Below are 24,514 nucleotides of genomic sequence, written 5' to 3' on the forward strand. Positions count from 1 at the left end.
GAGAAAAGAAAAATAGAGCCTTGTAAAAATTAAAAACAAAAACTCACTGGACTCACTGACACCCTTCAACTTCCTCCACCATGAATATGCCTGTTAGTGCATTAATCCTCTGAATTATTTTACAAGAGCTCTCACTTGGATTGATTAATGAAAAAATTTGGAAGACAAGACTGAGAAAGGGTGAAATTAACATGAGTAAAGACCCAGACACTCCAGATACCATAATATATCATTGTAGAAAAGCAAGTAAGTGGGGCAACAGAGAAATTTGAGACTGTATACTTTTATTTTCCAACCTAGCCTCATAAGCCTTCATAAAACACATATTTATGATGTAAATTGAAAGAAGCCAGAAATCGATGTAGTCATCTGGCTGATTAAAGTATATTTTTATAGTATCTTCCTAGAAAAGATCAGAAAAAACTCAAGACAGTGTTGGAAGGAGCCAGGATGGAAAAGATTTTCTCCAGCTGACCATTTTACTACCAAAGTTTCCCAGGTGGCCAAAAAAATAAAATAAAATAAAATAAAACCCTATAATTTTGAAGAGGAGAAATATAAAGCTATAAATCTGAATTTAGGTAGAATAACAGAGACTGCTCTTCTAAGGACACACTAAAAGGGATGTGGGTCAATCCTCATCTTGGAGCTGCATGAGACTTGCTATATTAAAAGCACTTTTTAACTTTGTCCTGGGGTAGGAGACAATGACCTTCTATGCAGTCACATCAAAGTCAGTGTTAATTCATCTGTGTGCAGAAATCATGTTAGTAACATCTCCATGTAGGATGGCTCCATCCAAGGGACTCTATTACTTAAGTAGGTCTTCAAAATAGCATGCATTGCCTCTGGCTCCTGCCTCTGGCTGCTGACTCAGCACCTTCCAAGCTGTCTTCAATAGAAAGACAGACAGAAAATGTCTGAAGAAACTCTCCCTCAGCCAAATCTATCCCATATGAAAGTGCAAATCTAATGAGAATCAGTTGTGAGACTCTTTCCTCCCCTGGCTTTGGAATTCACGGGTGATTTACAGGCAGGATGGTTTACAGCACTCTTAGTCTTTAATGCTTCCTTTTATTTATTTATTTATTTTTTTTAAGATTGCAGCCTGAGCAATTTTTTTTATTTTTTTATTTTTTTTTGCTAATGAGGGCAAATGAAAGAATTGTTCATTTTAAAACATCTATCTTTGTTTCATGGTAATTGCCTCCTTGGGGCAGTTGCATTCAAGAATGGTGCCAAATCCACATGTTTCTCTCCATTTGCCTGTCTGTTCGATGATGAAGTGGCCTGGGCTGGGGAACAGTCTTGATGAGGATGTCTGGGTTTAGACCAACGTGGCCAAATTGGAGCTTCTGACTTGTAACTGGCTGCCAGGAGGCTCTTTCCAAAGGGTCACAGATGCTTTGTATCTTACACCCAGTCTTCCTGCTTTTCCCATCTCATGCATAATTGACTTGGTGCAATGGAAGGAATATCATATGTGGAGTTGGAGGACATGGATAGTAAGTAGAGAGACCAGGTCTCCTATCTCTAAATCCAAATCGCACCATTGGGAGTTAGTGGCTTGGTTGTTGAATAACTGAGACTTTGGGAAGTTATAACCTCAATTTCCTCATTAGTTTAAAAAAAAAAAGGGAGATGGAATAATCTGTGAGATTCCACCCAGTTCTAAAATTTAAAATGCTATAATCTATGGCTAATGATGAGATGAATAAATGAATGAATAAAAGGGATTTGTTAAACATCTACCATGTTCCAAGTACTGTGCTAAGTTCAGAAAATACAAATATAAAAGTAAAAAAAAATATGCCTTCCTTAAAAAAAACTTACATTTCTAATAAGGGAATTCAACAGACATAGGGGAGTGGTGGCCACATTGAGTAATTTTGGTCCAGAAAATTGGATTGGAAAGTGATAGGAATGAGGTTAAGGGAAAGGAAATAGCATTTATTAAGCATCTATTCTGTGCCAGGCACTGTGCTAAGTGCTTTACATATATTGGAAATGGTGGTAGTCATGAACATTTATTATTTTCTGTTAGTGAGGAAACCACGTTGGTCTTTGAACCTCCATAGTCCCTGGAGATGTTTGTAGGGTTAACAACAACAACAATAGCAAGGAGCATTTATGTAAAAGTTAGCAAAACACTTTACAAACATTCTCATTTGATCTTCTCAATTACCTTGAAGTAGGTGCTATTATTATTCTTATTTTGCAAAACTGGAAACTGAGGCAGATGGTAGTTAAGTGGTCTACCCAGAGTTATATAGCTAATAAGTGTCTGAAACTGGATTATTGGTTACTTTGGTATATGTCATTCAATAATAAACTGCTTGCTTTCATCACTGTCATCTTTCCTTACTCTTAGAAAGAAAATTACATTTGTTAATAGTAGTACTTAGTTACTATTACCAATGTTCTCACATGATGTTATTTTACTTTTAGTGCTTATCACTGGGAAGTATGCATCCATGCATATTAGCTATTACTTCGAAAAAAATTATGTATAAAAGTGGTGGTTTTTTTCTTTTCTTTTTTGATTCCTGATTTGAAACTATCTTGTTTTTAAATAAAATATTCTCATCTTTTCCTTTTCTCCACCTATTATTCCTACAACCAACTCTTCAACCACTCATAAGTCCATATATTAGATCATACTTTAGAGGAGATTTTACCCTGGGACCTTCATCTTCTCATTGGCAATTTCTTCTGGTATTTCAAGAAAATTCCACACATGCTTCACTTCACTTCTTTCTAATCACTCTCTTTCTCTTCTTTGCTTCCCTTCTCAATCCCCCAATTCTGGAATCATAAATTATTATCAATTTTGCTATTGTTCCTGATTATGGTGTGTGTGTGTGTGTGTGTGTGTGTGTGTATGTGTTTGTCTCTGGATCCTCTTATTACCCTTATAATTTTCTGGACCAAAATTACTCAATGTGGCGACCGCTCCCCTGTGTCTGTTGAATTCCCTTATTAGAAATGTAAGTTTTTTTAAGGAAGGAATTTTTTTTTTTTGCTTTTATATTTGTATTTTCTGAACAGCACAATACTTGGAACATGGTAGATGTTTAATAAATCCCTTTTATTCATTCATTTATTCATCTCATCATTTATATTTCATATTGGCAGGTTAAACAAAGGACTTATGCTCATGTTTTAAACCACAGAATTTAGATAATGATGTTAGAACTGAAAGACACTATCAAGATTATCTAATTCAAACTAATTTTTTTAACAGATGAAAAAATTGAAGCCAAGTAAAACCACTTGGCCTAAATCACAAAGCTAGTTGTTGGAGAAGCTGGGATTAGTATTCAAGACGTCTTATTCCTAGTCCAGAATGATCAAGAAGTTCTGGATTTGCTAAAAATTGTATTGTGACACATTGGGAAACTACACTTCATTTCTTGTCAGAAAGTTGGGTGACTAGCATTAATTATCTCCATTTTGGGAGGTAGAAAGACTGAGAAAAAGAGCAGTTATTGATCTGTCCAGAAGCAGACCTATTTGGAAAGTCAGGTGTACAATTTGTGATTTTGATTGTCAAACCTTTGAGTATAGTATATATTAAATGCACCAGGATAAATATCTGAGTAAATTGCATCTTGTTTTCATTGTGGAGGCCAATATATTAAGTATTCAGTCTTTTCAAACAAAACATATTATATCATTTAAATAGGCAGGAAAGTGGCTTTTATGGTGTACCATATTTATGAACATGAGGCAGGGAAGCCTGGTAGAGAATATTTGTCCCAGGATCAAGAGGGACATAGGCAATAATATGATGTAAATCATAAAGGCCACCAGAGCAGGTGGAGAAAATAGATGATGCATTCTTAATTCAGATGACAAAGCTGTCAGAGAAGAGTATTGTTATAGTTGGAAAACTTCAATCATCCTGACATCTGTTGTTTGTCTCTCCTTAAAGCAGATCATTTGACCCATTCTTGCTTTGTCTCACTACTAATTTCACATTTTAGAAGGTAGAGGCAGTGATAAGAAGACCTGATTTTGACCAACAGAGAAATTTCTATTTAGTGAAGATGAAGAGCTTAGAAGGGAGTGATTAAGGTATCATATTATCAAACAAAGGATCACTGAACATAATGTTAAAAAGACATTAGATGAGACGGGGAATCAGTCTGATATCTTCCTAAAGAAAGTTGAGAGAGATAGGAAGCTTTCAAAGAAATTCTAGGAACAAATCTGCAATTATCTCTAATGAAGAAAAAAAGAAGTACATAAAGGAAGTGAAGGGAGGTCATCAGCTATGGGTTATGAACCCATATAATGTCACTAACTGAATGTGGGAAGGGGAAATCACAAAAAAAATTGGCAAGAGTAGGTTTCTGAATGATCTAAATCTTGCATTATCAAATATTTAGCCAAGATTTAATTCTTTATACAAAAATAAACAAGCATACCCCACTCATTGAGTATGCAAATTTGCTTTTGTTTTTAATAAATGGCAAAATTATACCAAAGAATTGTTTTAAAATAAATTCTTTATGTTTTATACCTATTTTTTATACCTATATAATCATGGATCATGTAAAAATTTCTCAGGTGAAAAGGGGTTGCTAGTGGTAAAAGTTTAAGAGGTCTGTCAAGTCAACTTGATGAACTTACACATTAGTAAGCTTTTATTTGAGACTTTTGGAAGCATATCTTATGGAACGTGACCTTTTTTATTAGTACATTTACAAAGAGATACCTTTAAGGTTACTTTGTGCACACATGTGTAGGTTTTATGTGCTTTTCCAGGATACAGCTAGGTTGAGATTAATGTGCATTCAAAGAAAATGTGAAATTCAATTTCATGCTAATTATAAAATAACACTAGGTTGCATTTAATGGGAATAAAAATTGAACTAATATAAAGTATATGAACAAGGAGAGGCTTTTAATCCATCACTATGTCATCTGTTAGCACCTGCCTAAAATGGCCTGTGGATATGATATGCTGGTATGTATCATAGCACTAAAATTGTTTAAAAATATTTTTAAGAACCCCTTAACAAAGTGAACAAAAGAAAGAAAATAAAGATGGAAATAGTGCCAGTGCAAAAAAGAAGAGTTTTACTATTACACTGCAACAAAAATTTTATGCAGCTTAATGGCGTGAATATGATTATACTAACTCTAAAATATGATGCATTTATTTATTCTATGAGAAATGCCTGAATCTGTGGCATGGAATATTATAAAACATGCATACAAAATGAAAGGAAAAGGCAAAGTTGCCTCAGATTTCTGTGGATCACAAACTACCATAAGTGTTAAATGGCAAACCCAATTATAGTGTTATGGTATTGATGGAAGACTATAATAAAAAAAAAATTATTTCTTCTTCTTTTTTTTTTTTTTTTTACCAGAGTAACTTTTTAACAAAAGGTTATACTTTATTTAAGGCATTGAGAGAAAATAAAAATGAAATAGATAGGGAAGAAACTTTTATTGTAAGCACTGGTTGGTTTGATAGCTTTAAAATTCAATTTCAATTACACAATATTAAAATTACCAGAGAGGTGGCCAGTGCAGATGAGGACATGAAGTCAAATAATCCTGATTTTCCAAGAAAATAATCAAAGAAGAGGTTAATATTGATCAACAAATTTTTAATGTCAATAAAACATACTTCTTTTTTTTTTTAAATTTTTATTTAATAATTACTTTATATTGACACTCGTTTCTGTTCCAATTTTTTTTCCCTCCCTCCCTCCACCCCCTCCCCTAGATGGCAAGCAGTCCTTTATATGTTGGATATGTAAAACATACTTCTTGAAAAGGACACCTTCCAGAACTTATTTAAGAAATTAAAAAAAAAGTTAAGTGGGAATTAAAGTCTTTAATAATGTCTAACTTTTATGGGGAGGTAATGCAGAAGGAAAAATTTAAATCAATGTTTATTTGTTAGTTTTGATATCTTTCAATTCTGAGAGGCTCATCGATCATTTGCAGTACTTTGACAGTCAAATAAGAAAACATGGGTGACAATCTATTTTTGAAGACTCATTTTCAAATTATTCATTTTAGCTCAACTATTGAAAAATATTTAAAGGATAACTATAAAACATTTAAAGCATTACTGATTTTGAATACAACCACAGATACCACCAAATATACTTGGTTCATTCTGTGAGGATGTGGGCATGAAAATTCAAAGAGGTGTGGATAAAGCTCTCTGTACTTGTCAGCACGTATGAAGATTTAAAGAAAAAGAAGAAATTTCATGTTGCTAAAATATTTTAAATGGCAATAAAGACATTTTCAGCAGTATAGACATCTTTAGGTATGATTCTGAGGAATTTTTTTAATTTAAAAAGATTTTGCTTTCTATGACAATTACTTTGTAATAAACGAATCAGAAAAAAAAAACATTTTAACTATTTTTGCTATTATAGTATGTTTACAAACAGATAGAAATGTATTAAAATTCATTGCATAGTTACAGTGGGTTGGAATGAATTAACATGTAATTATAACTTCAAATAGGCAAATTGAAATAATACAACCACTACACAGGATTTGTTATTCATACTAATTGGGGATCTCCCTATATTTCACTATTGCCCTTATTTCTGCTATTTATTGAGCTAGTAAAACCCACTCTTTTTAAGGATGCTCAAACTCTAGGTGAGCACACTGCACTTCATGTCATTTTGCCCCAAGAAAATAGCAAACATTTAAAAAATATAATAGATTCATCATGGACTATCCAGTCCAAGGTCCTTTCTCCTAACCTCTGGTCAGTCCTCCAAATAAGGAAAAGGGAGAAAAAATGAGAATAGTCTTCAAGTTTTATATTATAGGCCAGCAGAGAGAAGTGTTTATTTTGACAAGAATTTGTCTTTCCAAGAGTGCTGGCCAACCAAGTCATCTTGGGGACAAATCTAGTCACTGAAACTCATTCTTTAAAATGGGAGCTCTTAAAATTTTTTTTTTCTAAAATTAACTTGTTTATTTATTCAAACTTTAAAAATTAAGGAATTTAACAGAAGTCTCAGTTAACCTATTACTGTAGCCATATTGACAACCTATTTAATTAATTATTTTTAACCAGTGAAATACTAAGATATAGTTTCAATATTTTTTTTAATATCTTATGTGTTAAATCTAAACCTTAGGTTCTTAACCCTTTTTTTAATGAAATGGATTGCTTTGTATTTGGTGAAATTTATAGACCACTTCTCAGAATAATTTTTAGATGCATTAAGTAAATGTTTTAAAATATATAAAATAAAATTTATAATCATATAAAAGAAGCCAATTATATTCAAATATAGTTATTTATGTGTACCCATCCATCCATCTATCTATTTCTCTATCTTTTAAAGTTCACACACCCCAGATTAAGAGTCTCTGCTTTAGGAAGTGCCAAGACTTGATCTAAACCAGTCAATTCATCTTTGGGGAGGCTTTGTCCTCTTAATATGCTCAGTAGCATGTACATACTTCATAGGGAGAAGGGAGACTTTCAAAAGTCCCAGATGAAGGCCCATGAACTGTATGCTTACCAAAGTAGTCTGGGATTAACCCTTTTTAGAAAGTAGACTGATGTGTTGCACATCAGCAAACTCCACAATTTTAAAAATATATGTCCTAGAATAGATGGGAGTAAGGGAAGGTAACTGAGCATGACTACAAAAGAAAGGCATCATCTTATAAATCAAGTTGGAGTTTGTGATGAACAGGGGTAAAAACATGTCTTTTTCCACTCCTCTCTTCTGGCTATATATATCTACATCTACATTCATATGTGATACACTTTTATATACATTGTTAACATTTTCTTAATTATTTTCATAAATCTAGATAATCAACAAACAATAAATCAATCCCTGATTTGTAGCATCTGCTATTTTCTGAGGTATAAGTGCTCAATGGAAATTTTAACAATCAGCCTGAGAGATGTTAACAAGCTGGCTCCAGCATACCTCTGGGTATGTTGTAGTATTCCCTAAGCCCTCTTATTTTCTCTCAACACTCTGAGATTTCATCAAAATTCATGAATTCAACTTTCTTCTTCTTGCAGATGACTCCTAAATCTACATATCTAGCCTTCTTCTGTCATCTGAGATCCATTTACACATCTGTAGTTGCCTAATGGACATTTTTGTCCAGATGTCTCAGGAATTACAATACCATTTCCAAAAATACCATTTCATCCCCTAAGCCCACTGATCTTCTTAACTTTTCTGTTGCTGTCATGGGTGCCATCATTCTTCTAGTCACCCAGGTTTATTATCTAGGAATTATCTTTGGCTCTTTATTTCTTCCTCATCACTCACAATCAGTTGCCAAGTATTTCCATTTCCACTCCCATAATATATCTTTCATTTGTCCACTTCTCTCCATGCACACCACAATCACTTAAATTTAAATTTGTCTCTTCTTTTACATAGTTACATAGTTGACATAGCCTTTCCCAAACTTTCAAAGTCTCTTCAATAAGTTCGAGTTATCTAGTCTATGTGAAATATATATATTATATATATTTAAAAATCTAAAACTAGTCAATTGGCAAAATTATATCTCTAAGTAAATGTGTTGAATGAAACAACTTCCTTAAAACTAGAGGTTGGCAAATATTGTTCTCATTTTTAAAAATAGGATGAATGTGCATTGAAAATATTGACATCTTTTTTATTGTGGATTAGGGACTTTATTTTTTTAATTAAAGCTTTTTATTTACAAAACATTATTCATGGGTAATTTTTTAACATTGACCCTTGCAAAGATTTCTGTTCCAAATTTTTCCCTCCCCTAGATGGCAGGTAGTCCAATACATGTTAAATATGTTAAAATATATGTTTATATGTTGAAATATATAAAAAAAGAAAACACTGACATTTTACCTGACTAATACACTACATACTCTTCGAGGAAGTAAAAAGTCTTGGGTGGACAGGGGTGTGAAACTCAAATAGAAATAGATCCTTATGGATGGCATATTTATTTAGAAATTTAACACAATTTAACATTGTTTATGTTGTGCTATGGGGCAAGTAAGTGTTGGTGTGCTGGGGCCTGCAGTCAGGAAGATTTATCTTCCTGAGCTGTACTATGCCTTTGGATGCTTCCTAGAGGTGGTACACTGGGCAAGGCACTTAACCTCATTTGTCTTAGTTTCTTCATCAATAAACTGAACTGGAGAAAGAAATGGCAAACCACTCCAGTATCTTTGTCAATAAACTCCAAATAGATTCACAAAAAGACATGACTGAAAAACGACTTAACAACTCTTTGTAGAATTATATTTATTACTATTCTTCATGCATTATATATTCTAGAATACACAAAACAGGCCTCCTTGTTCTTCCTTTTCCACAATAATTCACCTCTCTGCTCCATACCTTTGTACAGGTTGTTCTCCAATCCCATTCCTACCTCTTAGAATGTCTAGATTTCTTTTAAGAGTCAACTCTAGTGACCCTGCCTATAAAAGCTTATTTTTGTATTGACTTTGCATGTGTTTTCTCATTATTTTTTTGTAGCACTTATTAGAATATAAACTTTGTTAGGATAGAGACCATCTCTTTTTTGTCTTTATGTTCCAAATACCCAACATAGTGTTTAACACATAGTTGTTTCCCCAATAAATGCTTGTAGAATCATTAACTAGTCTAATGAAGAGCTCTAAGGTTTAATTTTCTACTTTATTTTGGTTGAACATAATTGTCAACAATTTAGATGAAGGCATAGAGTGTATTGCTTATCAGATTTTTGGAGGACATGAAGCTAAGAGAGAAAACTGATTCAAAAAATAAATTAACAGTTTGGAAGGAAGAGCAGGATGAAGCTAATAAGATGAAATTTAATGAAAACAAATATAAAGTCATATATGTGGATTTGGGGAGGCAACTATTACAAAATACAAGATAAGAAAGATTGGATGGAAAAAAATGAATGCTCTAAATCACTATTGCTTAAAAAAATACCAATTAAAACAATTCTGAGGTACTATCTCATATCTATCAGATTGGCTAATATAATGAAAGGGGAAAATGTTAGAGAGGATGTGGAAATAATTGATCTAGCAATACCACTGCTAGGTCTTATCACAAAAGCATAAAAAAGGAGGGAGGAAGGAGCTATTCATACAAAAAAATTTCATAGCAGCTTTTTTTGTGGTAGCTAAGAATTGGAAATCAAAGGGATGCTCATCAGTTGGGGAATGGGTAAACAAACTGTGGAATATGATTATAAAGAAATAAAAGATAACAAGCAGCATGATTTCAAAAAAATGTAGAAAGATTTACACAAACTGATATAAAGTTAAGTGAGCAGAATCAGGAGAATGTTGTGACAGATACAGCAATATTGTTTAATGAAGAACTGTGAATGACTTAGATTATTGTATTGCTAAGAACAACTAAGACAATTCCAGAGGATTTATAATGAAGCATACTATCTGCCTGTAGAGAAAGAATTGGTATTATTTGAATATACATTGAAGGATGATATTTTTCACTTTCTTTTTTTTTTTATTCAGGTCTTATACAAAATGATTAATATGGAAATGTTTTACATAATTGAATATATATAACATATCTAATTGCTTACTATCTCAAGGAGGGGGAAAGGAAAGAAAGGAGGGATAAAATTTGGAACTCAAAACTTTAAATAAAAATGCTAAAAATTGGGAAAAATAGATTTTGAGCAATAAGTATAATGGATTAGTAGACAATAAACTCACTATTAATCAGCAATATGTAGTGGTGGCTCAAAAAGTCCATGTGATCATAGATAGCATTGGTCATTTAATAGTAACTGCAAGGAAAAGGGGTGCCACTGTATTCTCTCCTAGTTAGACTACATTTGAAATATTGGTTTCTTATTATAGGAAGAATAACAAGCCTGAATACTTTTGGAAGAGGGTTACCAGGTGTGAAAACCTAAGACTATGCCAAAGAACAATTAATTAAAGGGATTGGAAATGTTCAAGCTGAAGGAAAAAAGATTTAGTGGAGAACATGATGCTTATTTTCTTTCTTTTTTTTCTATTATTCTCTCAATAGTATTTTATTTTTCCACTTACATGTAAAGATAGTTTTCAGCATTAATCTTTGTAAGATTTTAAGTTCCAAATTTTTCTCTTTCCCCCTCCTCAAAACAGCAAGCAATATGATATTGTTTATACACACAATCATTGAAAAAATATTTCCACATTAGTCATGTTGTGAAAAACACATCAAAACAAAAGAGAAAAACCATGAGAAAGAGAAAGCAAACAACTAAAAAACAAAGGTTTAAAATAATTTGCTTCATAATTTGGAACTATGCTCAAAAAGTTATCAAACTGTGCATATCCTTTGACTCAGCAGTGTTTGGTTTCTATTGGACCTATATCCCAAAGAGATCTTAAAATGAATTCAAAATGTTTGTGGCAGCCCTTTTTGTAGTGGCAAGAAAGTGGAAACCAAGTGGATGCCCATAAGTTGGAAAGAGCCTGAATAAGTTCTATTTTATGGGATACTGCTGTTCTGTAAAAAATGATGTAAAAAAAGTAAGAAAAGGAAGATGATTTTAGAGAGGCCTGAAGAGACTTACATGATCTGATGCTAAGTGAAATGAGCAGAACCAGGAGATCTTTATACATGGCAACATTAATATTATATGACGATCAATTCTGATGAATGTGACTCTTTCCAACAATGAGATGACTAATGCCAGTTCCAATGATCTTGTGATGGAGAGAGCCATGTGCATCCAGAAAAAGGACTGTGGGAACTGAATGTGGATCACAACATAATATTTTCACTCTTTTCAATGTTGTTTGCTAGTATTTTTTTCCCTATTCATTTACTTTCTTTTTTTGATCTGATTTCTCTTGTGCAGGAAGAGAATTGTATAAATATGTTTATACATATTGGATTTAACATATATTTTTAATATGTTTAAGATATATTGAATTGCTTGCTATCTAGGGGAGGGGATGGGGGGAAGGAGTAGAAAATTTGAAACACAAGGCTATGAAAGGGTCAATGTTGTCAAATTATCCATGCATATGTTTTGATAATAAAAAGCATTATAAAAAATAGTATGCTTCAAACCACAATAAGTCTCCATAATCCCATCTTTTGTCTTGGTTCAATGTATTCCTGAGAACTCCGTCATAGTTGGACATCACACAGTCTTGCTATTATTATATACAATGTTCTCCTGGTTTTGCTTACTTCACTTAGCATCAGTCATAGTGCTTATTTTCAAATAAATGTAGCAGAGGAACCAGACTTGTTTTGCTTATATTCCCATATCCCATATCCCAATATTTCCACCCAGTAGAATTAGTGTCAATGAGTAAAAGTTAAAGATTCAAATTTTGGCTAAATATAGGAGTATTTTCTAACAATTGAAACTACCTTATCCCTCTGTCCCCCACCAAAAATGAAAATGTATTTATCTTATGGAGTAGTGAGTCCCAAATAACTAGAAATTTTAAAATAAAAGCAGGAAGGCCATTTATCAGTGATGTAAAATGGGATTCATGATATGTCTGAGGATTTGATAGATGACCTCTGATAACTCTTTTAATTCTGTAATTCAATGATTCTAGAAAGTGTTAATGAATTAATGATACTGCTGACATATATTAATAAAAGACATCAATGGTTATGGACAACATAAATAAATTTTTTCCTCATCTTCCTCTTTTTCCTTCCCTTAGTTACAATTACAATTAGGTTTTTTATTTTTATTTTTCTTTCTGGAAAAAAAAAAACATATTGTCAAGTATTAGCAAGCACCACAATTTGTTTCCCTGTGGGATATCAACTTGGAATTTTTCTGAAGAACATTTGAAATTACGTCAACTTTACCATACCTTTTATCTTAATATTTTATTTGTTTTAAAAATAAATTATTATCATACATAAGTACAATTTACTGTAGCAATATTAAATAATTTGAACCTAAAATAATTTTTAGAAAATTTAGGAAAGTCATATTTCTCCTAGGTACTTCAGGAAAAAATATGGGTTAAATTGAGCTCAAAGAAAAAAAAATCACCTTGTGAAATCTTGGAATCTATTTTTAATGTAACTATCTGTGCTTCCAGTATCTATTATCTTGAAAACCAATTTTCTTAGAAATCATACACAATTGTGATGAAGTAAATCCATTCTCCTCTAAGGACCATAAATGTGTCAGTTTGGGCTAGATAAAGTTTGTCCAACTCTCTCAAATTCTAAGCTACAAGGATTTTAAATGGTGCATGTGCACTTGACTAATATTACTAGAATGACAAAAAAAAGTTTTCAAAATAAAATTATACAAAGGAAATGAGTGAAAGACAAAAGAAAAAGCGTGGCCTTATAGAGAAAATTTTGTTGAGTGCTTGTATTTTGGATCAAATCAAGGTGAAAATGTGAACTAGTGGAGAGACATAAGGCTAACAAATACGGTCTGGCTTCTTTCCTCCTGTCCTTTCCATCCCTAGGAACTACAAATGTGTAAACATGTGAAATAAACCATTATTGTGAAAATGACTTTGAATAGACAAAATAATGCCCTAAGAGCGTTTCAAAAGGCATGGTCCTGGAGACATTGGTAACTTACTTCACTACTTGGGTGGCTTTCCCAGGAACATGACTCCTCTTGAGAGAGAATCTCTCTTCGGAAGCTATGATCACCCAAGCATGTTTGACACAGTGAAGGCTCAAATTCAGGCTCCCCCTGATGTCTGTGCATCACTGAGGGTCCTGTATACTTCAGGTTGGCACTCTTTTCCACACTGACCATTGGGCTTTTAATCCATCTTCGTACCTACAAAATATACAACAAAGTGTTAATATATTTGGCTTTCCTTGAAGAATCCTGAGATGATAGTGAATCGATGAATGATGTAAATAAAAAGAAAAGTCAGTTTATAGGCTTTTTAAGACTATTGTAGAATGACTTAAGAAAATCAGGTTGGCTTCAGGAAAATAAATGAAGGATCTGTGATTTTTTCAGGATCTGTAAATAAAGAACTACTCTCTCTATTATGACTAGTTTTCAGAAGGCAAGTTAAGCAACTTGCTTAGTGCTGCCCAGCATGCAAGAGTTAGAAGTATAATCTGAACTCAGATACTTTTTTATTCCAAACTAACACTCCATTAGGCTAAGCTGTATGCAAGATATGATAGAAACACATTGACCCCACTTTTTAAGCTAATGTTATCAGTAAAACGCTGAAAAGAACATTTTTCATGGAACAAATGTTACTTTTATAGAAACATCTTTGGGCTAAGAAGTGCTCTCAAATACATTTCTTCATGTAAGTGAATCACCATTTCCTTTTCCTACCTTTAGAGATAATGTAAGTTCTGAGGATAATTAGTAGTACAAAGACACAATTGTTCCCAGGATCATTCTAAGTGGTCTCAGAAATGCTTCAGGACTGATGGATTCTGAATATATATCGAAGAATGTGATTTTTTCACTTTTGTTTTTGTGGGTTTTTTTTTTTTTTGGTCAATTTCTTCTTTTACAACATGACTAATATGGAAAAATGTTTTACATAATTGCATCTATATAACCGATATCAACTCGCTTACTGTCTTAAGGAAAAGAGAAGAGGAAATAGGGGAGGGAACAGAGGAAGGAAGAAAATTTGGAAGTCCAATTTTTTTTTTAAATGAATGCTAAAATTATCTTTACATCAAAGTGGGAAAAATAGAATATTGTTTTTAAAAGAAGTGCTTCAAAATTAATAGTCAAAGTAGATTTTGACATTTCCTGTAGTAATTTTGCAAAATCAAAAAATAATTTACACTAAGTGGACAGAACATTGGAGTCAGAAATCCAGCTTTAAACTAGTTGTATGACTCTGGGCAAGTCATTTACCTTCTTTTACAGGTTCCTCATGTGTAAAATGGGATTGTAATGAGAGTCAAATGAAATAATAATTGTAAAATATTTAGCCCAGTGCCTGGCACATAACATAGACCATAAGTCACTTTTATATAGTGCTTTAATAGATTACATTGCTATAAAGTCAAAAGGTTTACAAATAATTTTACATACATTATCCTAGCTTTTTAAACTGTGGTTCATAATCTCATATAGAGTTTCATAACTGAATGTGGGGGTCTTGAAATGATAGTTTATTATTAGCAAATGTTTATTTGTATATCTATTTTATATAGTAATATACCTAGGGTCACATAAAAATTTCCTGGGCAAAAAAGAGATGACCCTATTTAGAGGGGAATATATTTAAGAAGCTCTGCATATGATTTAACCTACAAATCTTATAATACAAGTAGTATTATCTTATTTTATAGATTGACAAACTGAGAATCAGACAGATTTAGTGATTAGAAAGGGTTACTCTGCTAGCATTTGAGGCATAATTCAAACCCATGTTTTCACGGCTATGTTCTATGATTCATTTACTGAGACACAGTTTCTCTTTACAAATTTTAATGTTTGTGGCACATTCTTTAAAATAACCAAAGGAAGTAAGTGGTAAGATAAGGAAACTAACATACCTGCAGTCATTTACCCATTTATATGAGAGATCACATGGCATGATAAAAGGCTTCCCCAACCTTTTTCAGTTTTTGTACCCCTACTTTTCACTAAATTTTTCCATTTGCCAAACTCACTATAAAAGGAAATGTCTTTTATTATCCCCACTCAGCACTTTCAGTATGAAAAGTAAAAAATCATGAGTTTACTATTCATATATACATAAGAAATAAGATTAATTCATTTCAATAAAATAATATAAGGGAGTAATGGGGGACGGGTGGCTACTGGTATGAAACACTGCTGATCCTATCAGATTCAGTTAACCTTTTATTTTTGCTGAACTTTTTTTTTTTCTTCATCTAATTTTATCCCTTGTTATAAGAATTAGACTTGGAAGTAGTTATAAAAGATAATCAACAATTTTTTGTCAAGATTTTTGAAGAAAGAAAGAAATTCATATTTCTTTATTGGGTGTCATGGTTCTTCATGACTTTTGCATCTTATTATAATCTTTTTTTCAGAGAGAAATTGAAAGCATCCTAATTTTTTCTGTTAGAGTTAGCTTGGACAGGTAGATAGAGGGATGTGCTTGAACTTGAACTTGAACCAGCTTGAACTGGTTGCTGGGAGGCAATCATTAAATTTTCAGTATGAGCATTTACACCTTAAAAATGGGCAAATCCTACAAATCAGGACTTGATTTATTGTTTTGTGGGTTGTATGAACTTAGGAAAGTAATGAACAAAATGTTAATAATGCATATTAAACTTAAGAGGGTGTCCTGCATACATTCCTTTCATAGCATCCCTCATCTTTGCCAGTTGTTAAACATTCATCAGCATGTACTTGGCTAGGAGCCAAGACTGAACTAAATGACCCCTCCAAGTTTCCTTCCCTCTTTAAATCTATTTTCTTATGATAGCCTCATCTGACCCAAGCTGTATGATCCTGGGCAAGCCACTTAACTTCTAGAAAATTCTCTAGGACTTGCTAGCAAAGTTACTCTAAAGTATCTGCCTTAAATATTGATATTTGCTCATAGGCAAATCTATGCATACTTAGTATTTCTATGCTTTGTCAGTGGCATTCTGAATTAAGTGCTCAAAGGCTGGAATTGTGGGCAATCAGTTTTCCTGATGTTAGCAGCAAATGTTTTTGATCAAACTTGAAAAAAAATTTCTTAAATTACATTACAGGCAGAAAATCTGTTTTTCATTATTCTTATTCAGTGGGGTTTTGGCTTCAAGTTTGGTAATTGTTTCTATTTAGTTTCTAGCCTTATATTATGAAATTAATCTTTTTACTCTGGCTGACTTTCAATACATATATTTTGCCAAGAAGGCTTGATTCTAAACTTGTTAAGAACAGATTTTAAATAGATTTGTATTCAAGTGAATTTGTAGTTTGACCTGATTTCAAATTTCGCTATGTTGACAAGTAAAACATTATTATTATTTTTATACTGACTGAATTTGCTGCTTTATTTTGCAAATTTATCTTATGATAAAGTGATCAGGTTGTTGAATTTGACCTTTCTTAGGAGTTATGATTGGTATGAATAGGCAAAATGATTTAGGTAAAAATTGGAGGGAAAAGTTATATCCCCCTACCTTAACTTCTTACCAAGGGACACAAAAATTCCATGATTTCTTTCACCACTCTACTTTTTATACCATTCTCTCTACTCAATGATCTGGTCAAGACTAGATGTAGTAAGAGCAAAAATCACATAGAAAATCAGGATCTCATTAGATTCTTATGTCATTTAAAAAATTCTAAATAATATAATGCAATTTCTTTGCAGGGGTAAGGGTGGGGGAAGGAATGGAAAACTGATTCGGGTGGAGTCAACGAATTATAGAATAGGTCTTACTTAAGATAAAGATTTCTATCATATAAGCAATAGGTATTTTCACAGAATTTTCATATTGAATACCCAGTGATCACTTAGTTCAATCTCTTCATTTTTTCAGGCTAAGACCCAAATAGGTTATGTTGGCTTATCTAACACCAACAGCAAACAGAGTTGGGGCTGTTTTTCTCTGAGTCCAGCAACATAATTGTTGAATTATTGTCTCTTGATATATAAAATATTGTCTTAGAGTAAGTGAAGACTCTAAATAAATACTTGCATTTGGGCTCTTCATTCTTTCTGACCAAGATGGCATTATACAGAGTGAATAATAACTCTGAGGGAATATATTCTCAAACTAGGAACAAAAAAGCTGATTTTTTCCTCCCTGACATTTTACAACTAACAGCCTTTCAAACTTGGACTTGAAATTCGAGTAACATCTTCATCATTCCTACACCAATGGGAAATGTCAAGGGAGGGAAAAAAATCACTTATAGGCTCCTTATGAAATACTCATGTAGGTGCTATGCTCATACTTCTTATGTATCACAGTTTATTATTTTCCAGTTAAATTTGTGGAAACATCACACATTTAGCCAGTAAGTTTGTGTGCTAAGAAATAGAGGTAGTCTTCATATATTCCAAGTAATGTAGAACTGTTTAACTTACAAAAAGAAAAGTGTTCCTACCTAGATTCATCACTAGCTTCCTATTTAACCTTGAATAGCATGAGTTAATCAACTTTATGCCTTCTGCAAAATGAAGACAACAATGACTTCTCCCTTCCTATCTAACAGAATTGTTTCAAGAATTTTCACAATTTCAAAATAACTTGGTTCTCCAAAGAAGACTGGTGTTATATAGTCATTAACTTTGCAATGGTCATATTACCCATTCCTTTTATTTGAGCTTGGTCATCTTGAAATACTCTCTCTTTTGTCCCAAATCCTCACATTAACATTAATTTTATTCTTTTTACTCAATGAGGCAATAACTTTGACTCAGCATAATGATGTGCTTTATAATGTGCTGTTCATCAATCCTGTTAGACAGTGAATCAATGTCAACTCTCTGGCCTTTGGTTTGTAGACAGTATCTTCTAAAACTGTGGAGGGGATGAAAACACAAACTTCCTCTCAGTCTTAGAATGTCAATTGGCCATGTTTGGTTTAAATACAAAAGTACTTAGCTAGAGAGACCTATGTGGAGACCACCTGATATTGCAAGCTTGTAACTGGAATATGAGATCAGCTGCCTCGCTGATTCCTTTTGAAATTGTGATTGCATATGCCAGCCCTGGCCTCTTTCCTACTTCTAGAGAATAAATAAGACTGTGTTTGTGTTCTTGATTGGTGCTGGTATGTACAAAAACATAGCAACAACAACAATAATAATAGTAGCTGTTATATAGTGCTTTAAGGTTTGCAAGATACTTTTCAAACTTATTTGATCTAAACATAGGAGGATGAGACATACAATTATAGTCTCAGAGTTGGAAGGAAGCTCAGATGCCTTCTAGCTTAATCTTTTACCTCATGTAGGAAAACTCCATGTTATCCTAGTCAGAGCTTATTCAACCTCTGCTTGAATGACTGCCTCCTATAAATACTTATTATAGCTGATCTTTATATGGCACATTCCAAAAGGTTCCTATCTTGAGGTTTAAATAAACCTATTCTCTCAAAAATAGTATAAGTTAGTCCTAAAAAATTAGCCAGGATGATGAGTAATATTAGTTCAACGACCTTTATAGGTTTCAAGGTGCAAGTTTGAATGTTATTTCAACATGATTTTCACAGCCTGGTATAATGTTTGTTCTAGCTTTCTGGAGGCCCTTCAGACAGGCCTTCGTCTCAGTGGAGGAAATGCAGGAGAATAAGCCAGCCACCACAGTGGTGTAAGATGAAGTGAATGTCTCTCATCAAGTCTTTATTGGTTTTTATATACTCTATTATAATTACATCATCATAGGTGTGAATCTTGTAGAACTATATTAAGTACTGAACTAGAGAACTATTAATCACCATGCTAAACTAGATAACCATTGTCTTATCAATTCCACTGACTTAACACCTTGTAAGAATCCTTGTTTCAAGTACAGGGTTCTGACCCATTACAGCATGGGGTTCTCTTGGTGGGGGAATGCAACTGGTAAATAATTCCTTGGAAGGTGACTGAGACACATATAAGGTAAGTGATTGGACTAGGGTCATAACGGCTAGTGTCAGAAGTAGGATATATCTTCATTTATTCCAACAAAAACACCTATACAAAATTCTGCTTTATAACATTTTCAATAAGTAATCAGTCTGCCTTCACTTGAGGACCTTTATTAAGATAGAAAACTCTTGACCTTCTGAAACAATGCATCTTACTTTTAGATTAGTATGTGTCTGTGTTTACTGTAGTATTAGGGAACAACTGTGATTTCATTAGCTTAGGGCTTAGGCACTGTAGGGGAATCCCAGATAAGGAAATGTCATTTACTAGGCCAGCATTTCCTCTGAAATTTGTTATGTAGAACATTGGTAAGTTGTGGCTTGCTCAGGGTTACATAACTGCTGTTTGTTCTTGTTGTTGTTCAGTCATTTTAAATTACATTTGACTCTTTGTGACTCCATGTGGGGTTTTCTTGGCAAAGACAATGGAATAGTTTGCCATTTCCTTCTCCAGCCCATTTTAGCAAAACTGAAGTAAACAGGTGTAAATGACTTACCTAGGATCACACAATCTGTTTGAGGACAGATTTGAACTCAGGAAGACTCATCTTCCTGATGCCAGGCCCAATACTCCATCCACTATGCCACCTAATTGCCCTCATGTTTATTATAAACAATTCTTGAACCTATGGCTTCTTAGCTTCAAAGCTAGTTCTCATACTGCCTCTCCACTTTTAAAATAAATCTCATTAAATTTGGGTCCTTTTTTTTTTTTTTTTTAGCCCTTTGAGCCTTTTTCTAATCCTTTCCATCTACCTGAAAGCTTTATTTCAGCCATTTTGATAAGTATACCATCATTCAAAGAATCATAATCTAAAGATGAAGTATCATCATAATAATCATGATAATGCTTTAAGATCTGCAAAGTACTCTAGATAGATTTCTCTTGATCCTCTCAACAACTCTCAACGTAAGTGCTGTTATTATTCCCATTTTACAGATGAAGAAAATACAGCTGACCAGGTAATTGACTTCCCTAGATCACCAAAATAGTGAAAGGCTGAAGCCATCTTCCAAGCCAGGTGTTCCTGATTCCAAGTACAGCACTCTAATCATTACTGCACAACAAAGTCCAGACACTGACATAAAACATCCAATGACAACCAGCATTCTACTCTTTGGGTCTCCTTCAAACTGATTTGAGTTCACCTAATCTTGGGTTGACAGTAGAATTCCAAACTTAGCATTCTATTACTTTACTTATTTCTATAAACTTCTAGCTCTCCACTAGAAAACATGCTGTTCTCTTTCCCTAGAAACATAAATACATACATATGCACACATATTATATAGGTACATATACATACTATATATATATATATATCTTGAACTTCAAAATAAGCTGACTTCTTTGTTGTCTGGTTTGTTCTAATTTTTGTTTATTTCTTTATCAAAAAAAATACACAAAAGTATGATATCTAGCCCCAACAATCCATTTGAATGGAATATTGCCAGATTTGATTAATGAAATTTCCCAACTTCCAGGGTTTTTCCACTTGTGGCTTGGCCTATAACAAAGGAGGAAATAGGTATTACTTCTAATTTAAAGTGGTTTAGTTCAAGGCTTTTAAAATTTTTTCCACTTGTGACCTTTTTTCACCTGAGAAATTTTTACATGACCTCAGGTATACAGGAATATAAAATAGGTATGCAAATCAAACATTTACTGATAATAAATCACAATTTTATGATCCCCCACATTCAGTTACATGATCCCATATTGCATTGTGAACCACAATTTAAGAAGCTTTGGTTTAACTAATAATAATATCAACTAGCTCAGTGCAATGTTCTCTATTTACTCATTCATTAACTCATAATGCCCATCACATTGCTATACAAGTCACAGCTTCTGTGCATGTAGCTCATTTATCTAGTCTTAGCATCCTATCCAATCTGCAACTTTGTTTCAGAGAATTCTATGGTTATATGATGTCCAGATAATTGGCTAGGTCAGTAAGCAACAAAGTTAAACTGGTTGACCAAATTAAATGTAACATTCAGCCAAAGTGTTCTGGTAGCATAGAAGAAAATATGTCTGACAGAGACAATTCATACAAACTCAGAGCTTTAAAACTAAACCCTTTATTTACAAATCATTTCATTTGCTTTGATTCTCATAACTCTATATTAGTCAACTTTTCCAATCGTTATCCTATAGTTAATCAGTTCAGTCTTAAATTATTCTCTATCTTGCCAAACTATATCCTAGATGACCCTTACTTTCTGTCTCCTCCATTACTAATCACATTCAACTGAAAACTGCTATAAGAAGCCAGCTACTTGTGCCTAGTGAACCCTCTACAAATTTATATTAATTTCAAGTGGACTCTCACTTTAATAAGGCAATCTTTTTATTCTTCTATAAATTACTCTCTATCATTTTTCTGAACAGAAGCAGTGTCAAATTTCTCTTCTTTCTCAAGCTTTTCACAATATTTTTCTCTTATTCTCTTAGAATTTTGCTTTGTACTTTCCTGAGAAAAAAGGCCATTTGCCATGAACTTCCTCTTCTCTTTTGCTAACCATCTAAAGTCCCTTTGACATAATTTCTCTAATCCAAATCTCTTCTTCTTCTTCTTCTTCTTCTTCTTCTTCTTCTTCTTCTTCTTCTTCTTCTTCTTCTTCTTCTTCTTCTTCTTCTTCTTCTTCTTCTTCTTCTTCTTCTTCTTCTTCTTCTTCCTTCTTCTTCTTCTTCTTCTTCTTCTTCTTCTTCTTCTTCTTCTTCTTCTTCTTCTTCTTCTTGCTAGATTCTAGACTTGGACCAATAGATGGTCATCCTCCTCACCATACCTTCCTTTTAATAATTTAAATAATTTGTATTTGTCTTAGTTTGCACATATTTGTTTGAACATCATCTCTCGTAGTTGACTGAGCTACTTGAGAACAGAGATTGTTTGATTTTGCTTTCTTGCAATTTCAGTTCTTAGAATAATGTCTGACACATGATACAATAATAGATACTGAAATAAATGTTTGTTGTTTTGATTAGAGTTGTCAGTTTCACTGGAATTCTCAAGGCTCCATTCTCTTTGTATTCTTGGATCCATCTTCCAACAAATTTCATTCAAAATCATTCATTTCCCACCCAAACCTTGTATTAATGAACACTTTCCTCCCCTAATTTTCAATTTCATTCTATCTACTCCCTCTTCCCTGATGTCTAGAAATGTGCCCAGCTCTTCCCCACTCTTAAAAAAAACTATTTTCACTTAATTCTATTATTCCTCCAAGTTGTTCTAAATCTCTACTCCTTTTGTTGACCAAACTCTTAGGAGAAAAAAGCTGTTTATAGTTATTGTCTTCACTTCCTCTACTGTGCCTCTCTTCTCAACCTCTTGCAATCTGTCTATTTTGTCATCATTTAATTGAACTTGTTTTCTCCAGTTGGTAATAACCTTTAGTCTAAATCCAATGACTTTTAAAAATCAATTTTCTTTATTTTTTGCCTCACTATAGTACAGAATACTTCTTGTCAATTCTCCTCCTGAATACTTTTTTTTAGAAGAACTGCTATCTAGTTGTACTCTTTCATGAACACAATAAAATAAGATAGGATCAAATACAAATTCTTGGGTCACTGTGCTAAAAAAATATTCTCCCCATTGATATAGAACAATTAATGACACTTCTTTAGGTCTAGTCATCTATTTGGTTTAGAATCCATTAAATTATGCAAGTTTTAAGTCATATTTCTCCATCTCATCTATAAGAAGATGAAAAATTTTGTCTAAAGCTCTACTAAAATCTAGATAACTATATAAACAGATAAACTAATTTCTTGATGTTTTAGTCCTGCAACTTTATGGAAGGAAAAAAAATGAAACATGAGGGTAGTCTGGAATGACCTATTTTTAGTTAAGGAATACAGACACTTTATGCCTTCCTTTTCTCCATCTTCACTCACTCTCCCTTTCATCATAAAATATAGAGGTTTACCAGTAATCAAAATTTCGTCACTGTCCCAGTTAGCAGATTCCATTTTGTTCCTTAAAAAAACAAAAACAAAAACAAATTGAGATTTTTGCTCTTTTCTAATCTTGGTTTATTTTCTCATACTCGAAGAGGCTTCAAAAATCCCTAACTACTAATGCTTATTATATCCATTTCAGTTACCCAGGTTGCAATTTATTTGACCCTAGTAATTAAAATTTATCAAGGGATTCCACCTCATTTTTTTCCTTTCTTCTTTTAATGGAAATACATTTGGTTTCCTTTCTATTCTCCTCTCAAATTTATATAGCCCATATTGTCTAATGAAATTATCATGAAAAGCACTAGAATTTTCAGGATTTCACACTGCTTTTAATTGTCAGCTCTGTTTTTTAATGTCTCTATATCTTGAATCCCTGACTAAGCTATAGATTTCTTGAGGGCAGGAAGAGTATCTCTGGATTCTTTTTGCTCTCCAATGAGCCCAGAATAGTGCATTATTAACATGGTAGGAAATCAGTATATATATTTTGGTTGATTTTCTAACATAATAATCATTTTTGATTGACTTGTGGATCTCAAGTGTTTATTGGATGACAAATCATCATATTTTAAAAAATAAAAACACGATTCACAAAGAAATAAAGTAACTGAGGTCAGTTGTTTTTTAGTAATGTTCAACTTTTGGTGAATCCTTTTGGGATTTTCTTGGGAAAGATACTGGAGATGTTTGCCATTTTCTTCTCCAGTTCATTTTGCACATAAGAAAAATGAGACAAACCAGGTAACTTATTTGGCCAGGGTCACATAGCTAGTAAATGTCTGAAACCAGCTTTGAACTTAGGAAATTTCCTGACTTCAGACTCAGTATTCTATCCATTGTATCTTCTCAAATGACCTAGAATTAGAAACAATATGTCTGATTGTCACATTTATACCTGGGCAATGTGATCTCTTGCAAAAAAAGAATTATTCCCAGGGTATGTATGACAGGCATGCCCTAATGGGTATGGCTCCTCTTCCTTGTCTCTCTGTAATCAAG

The 24,514-nt window shown here is 33.0% G+C and overlaps 1 protein-coding gene and 1 long non-coding RNA gene across 2 annotated transcripts in view; one reads left to right on the plus strand and one right to left on the minus strand.

Annotated features, from left to right (window-relative positions):
• Positions 1 to 24,514, minus strand: part of SGK1 (serum/glucocorticoid regulated kinase 1) — a 155,233-nt gene that overhangs the window by 89,033 nt on the left and 41,686 nt on the right. Inside the window, exon 2 of the mRNA XM_051997793.1 lies at positions 13,567 to 13,773. Within this exon, the coding sequence (XP_051853753.1) occupies positions 13,567 to 13,773 (207 nt within the window). The remainder of the gene's footprint in view (positions 1 to 13,566; positions 13,774 to 24,514) is intronic.
• LOC127562235 (uncharacterized) overlaps positions 1 to 24,514 on the plus strand; it is a 171,661-nt gene that overhangs the window by 79,248 nt on the left and 67,899 nt on the right. The window lies entirely within an intron of this gene.

This window comes from Antechinus flavipes, chromosome 4 (genome assembly GCF_016432865.1).
Source record: "Antechinus flavipes isolate AdamAnt ecotype Samford, QLD, Australia chromosome 4, AdamAnt_v2, whole genome shotgun sequence".
NCBI lineage: Eukaryota > Metazoa > Chordata > Mammalia > Dasyuromorphia > Dasyuridae > Antechinus > Antechinus flavipes.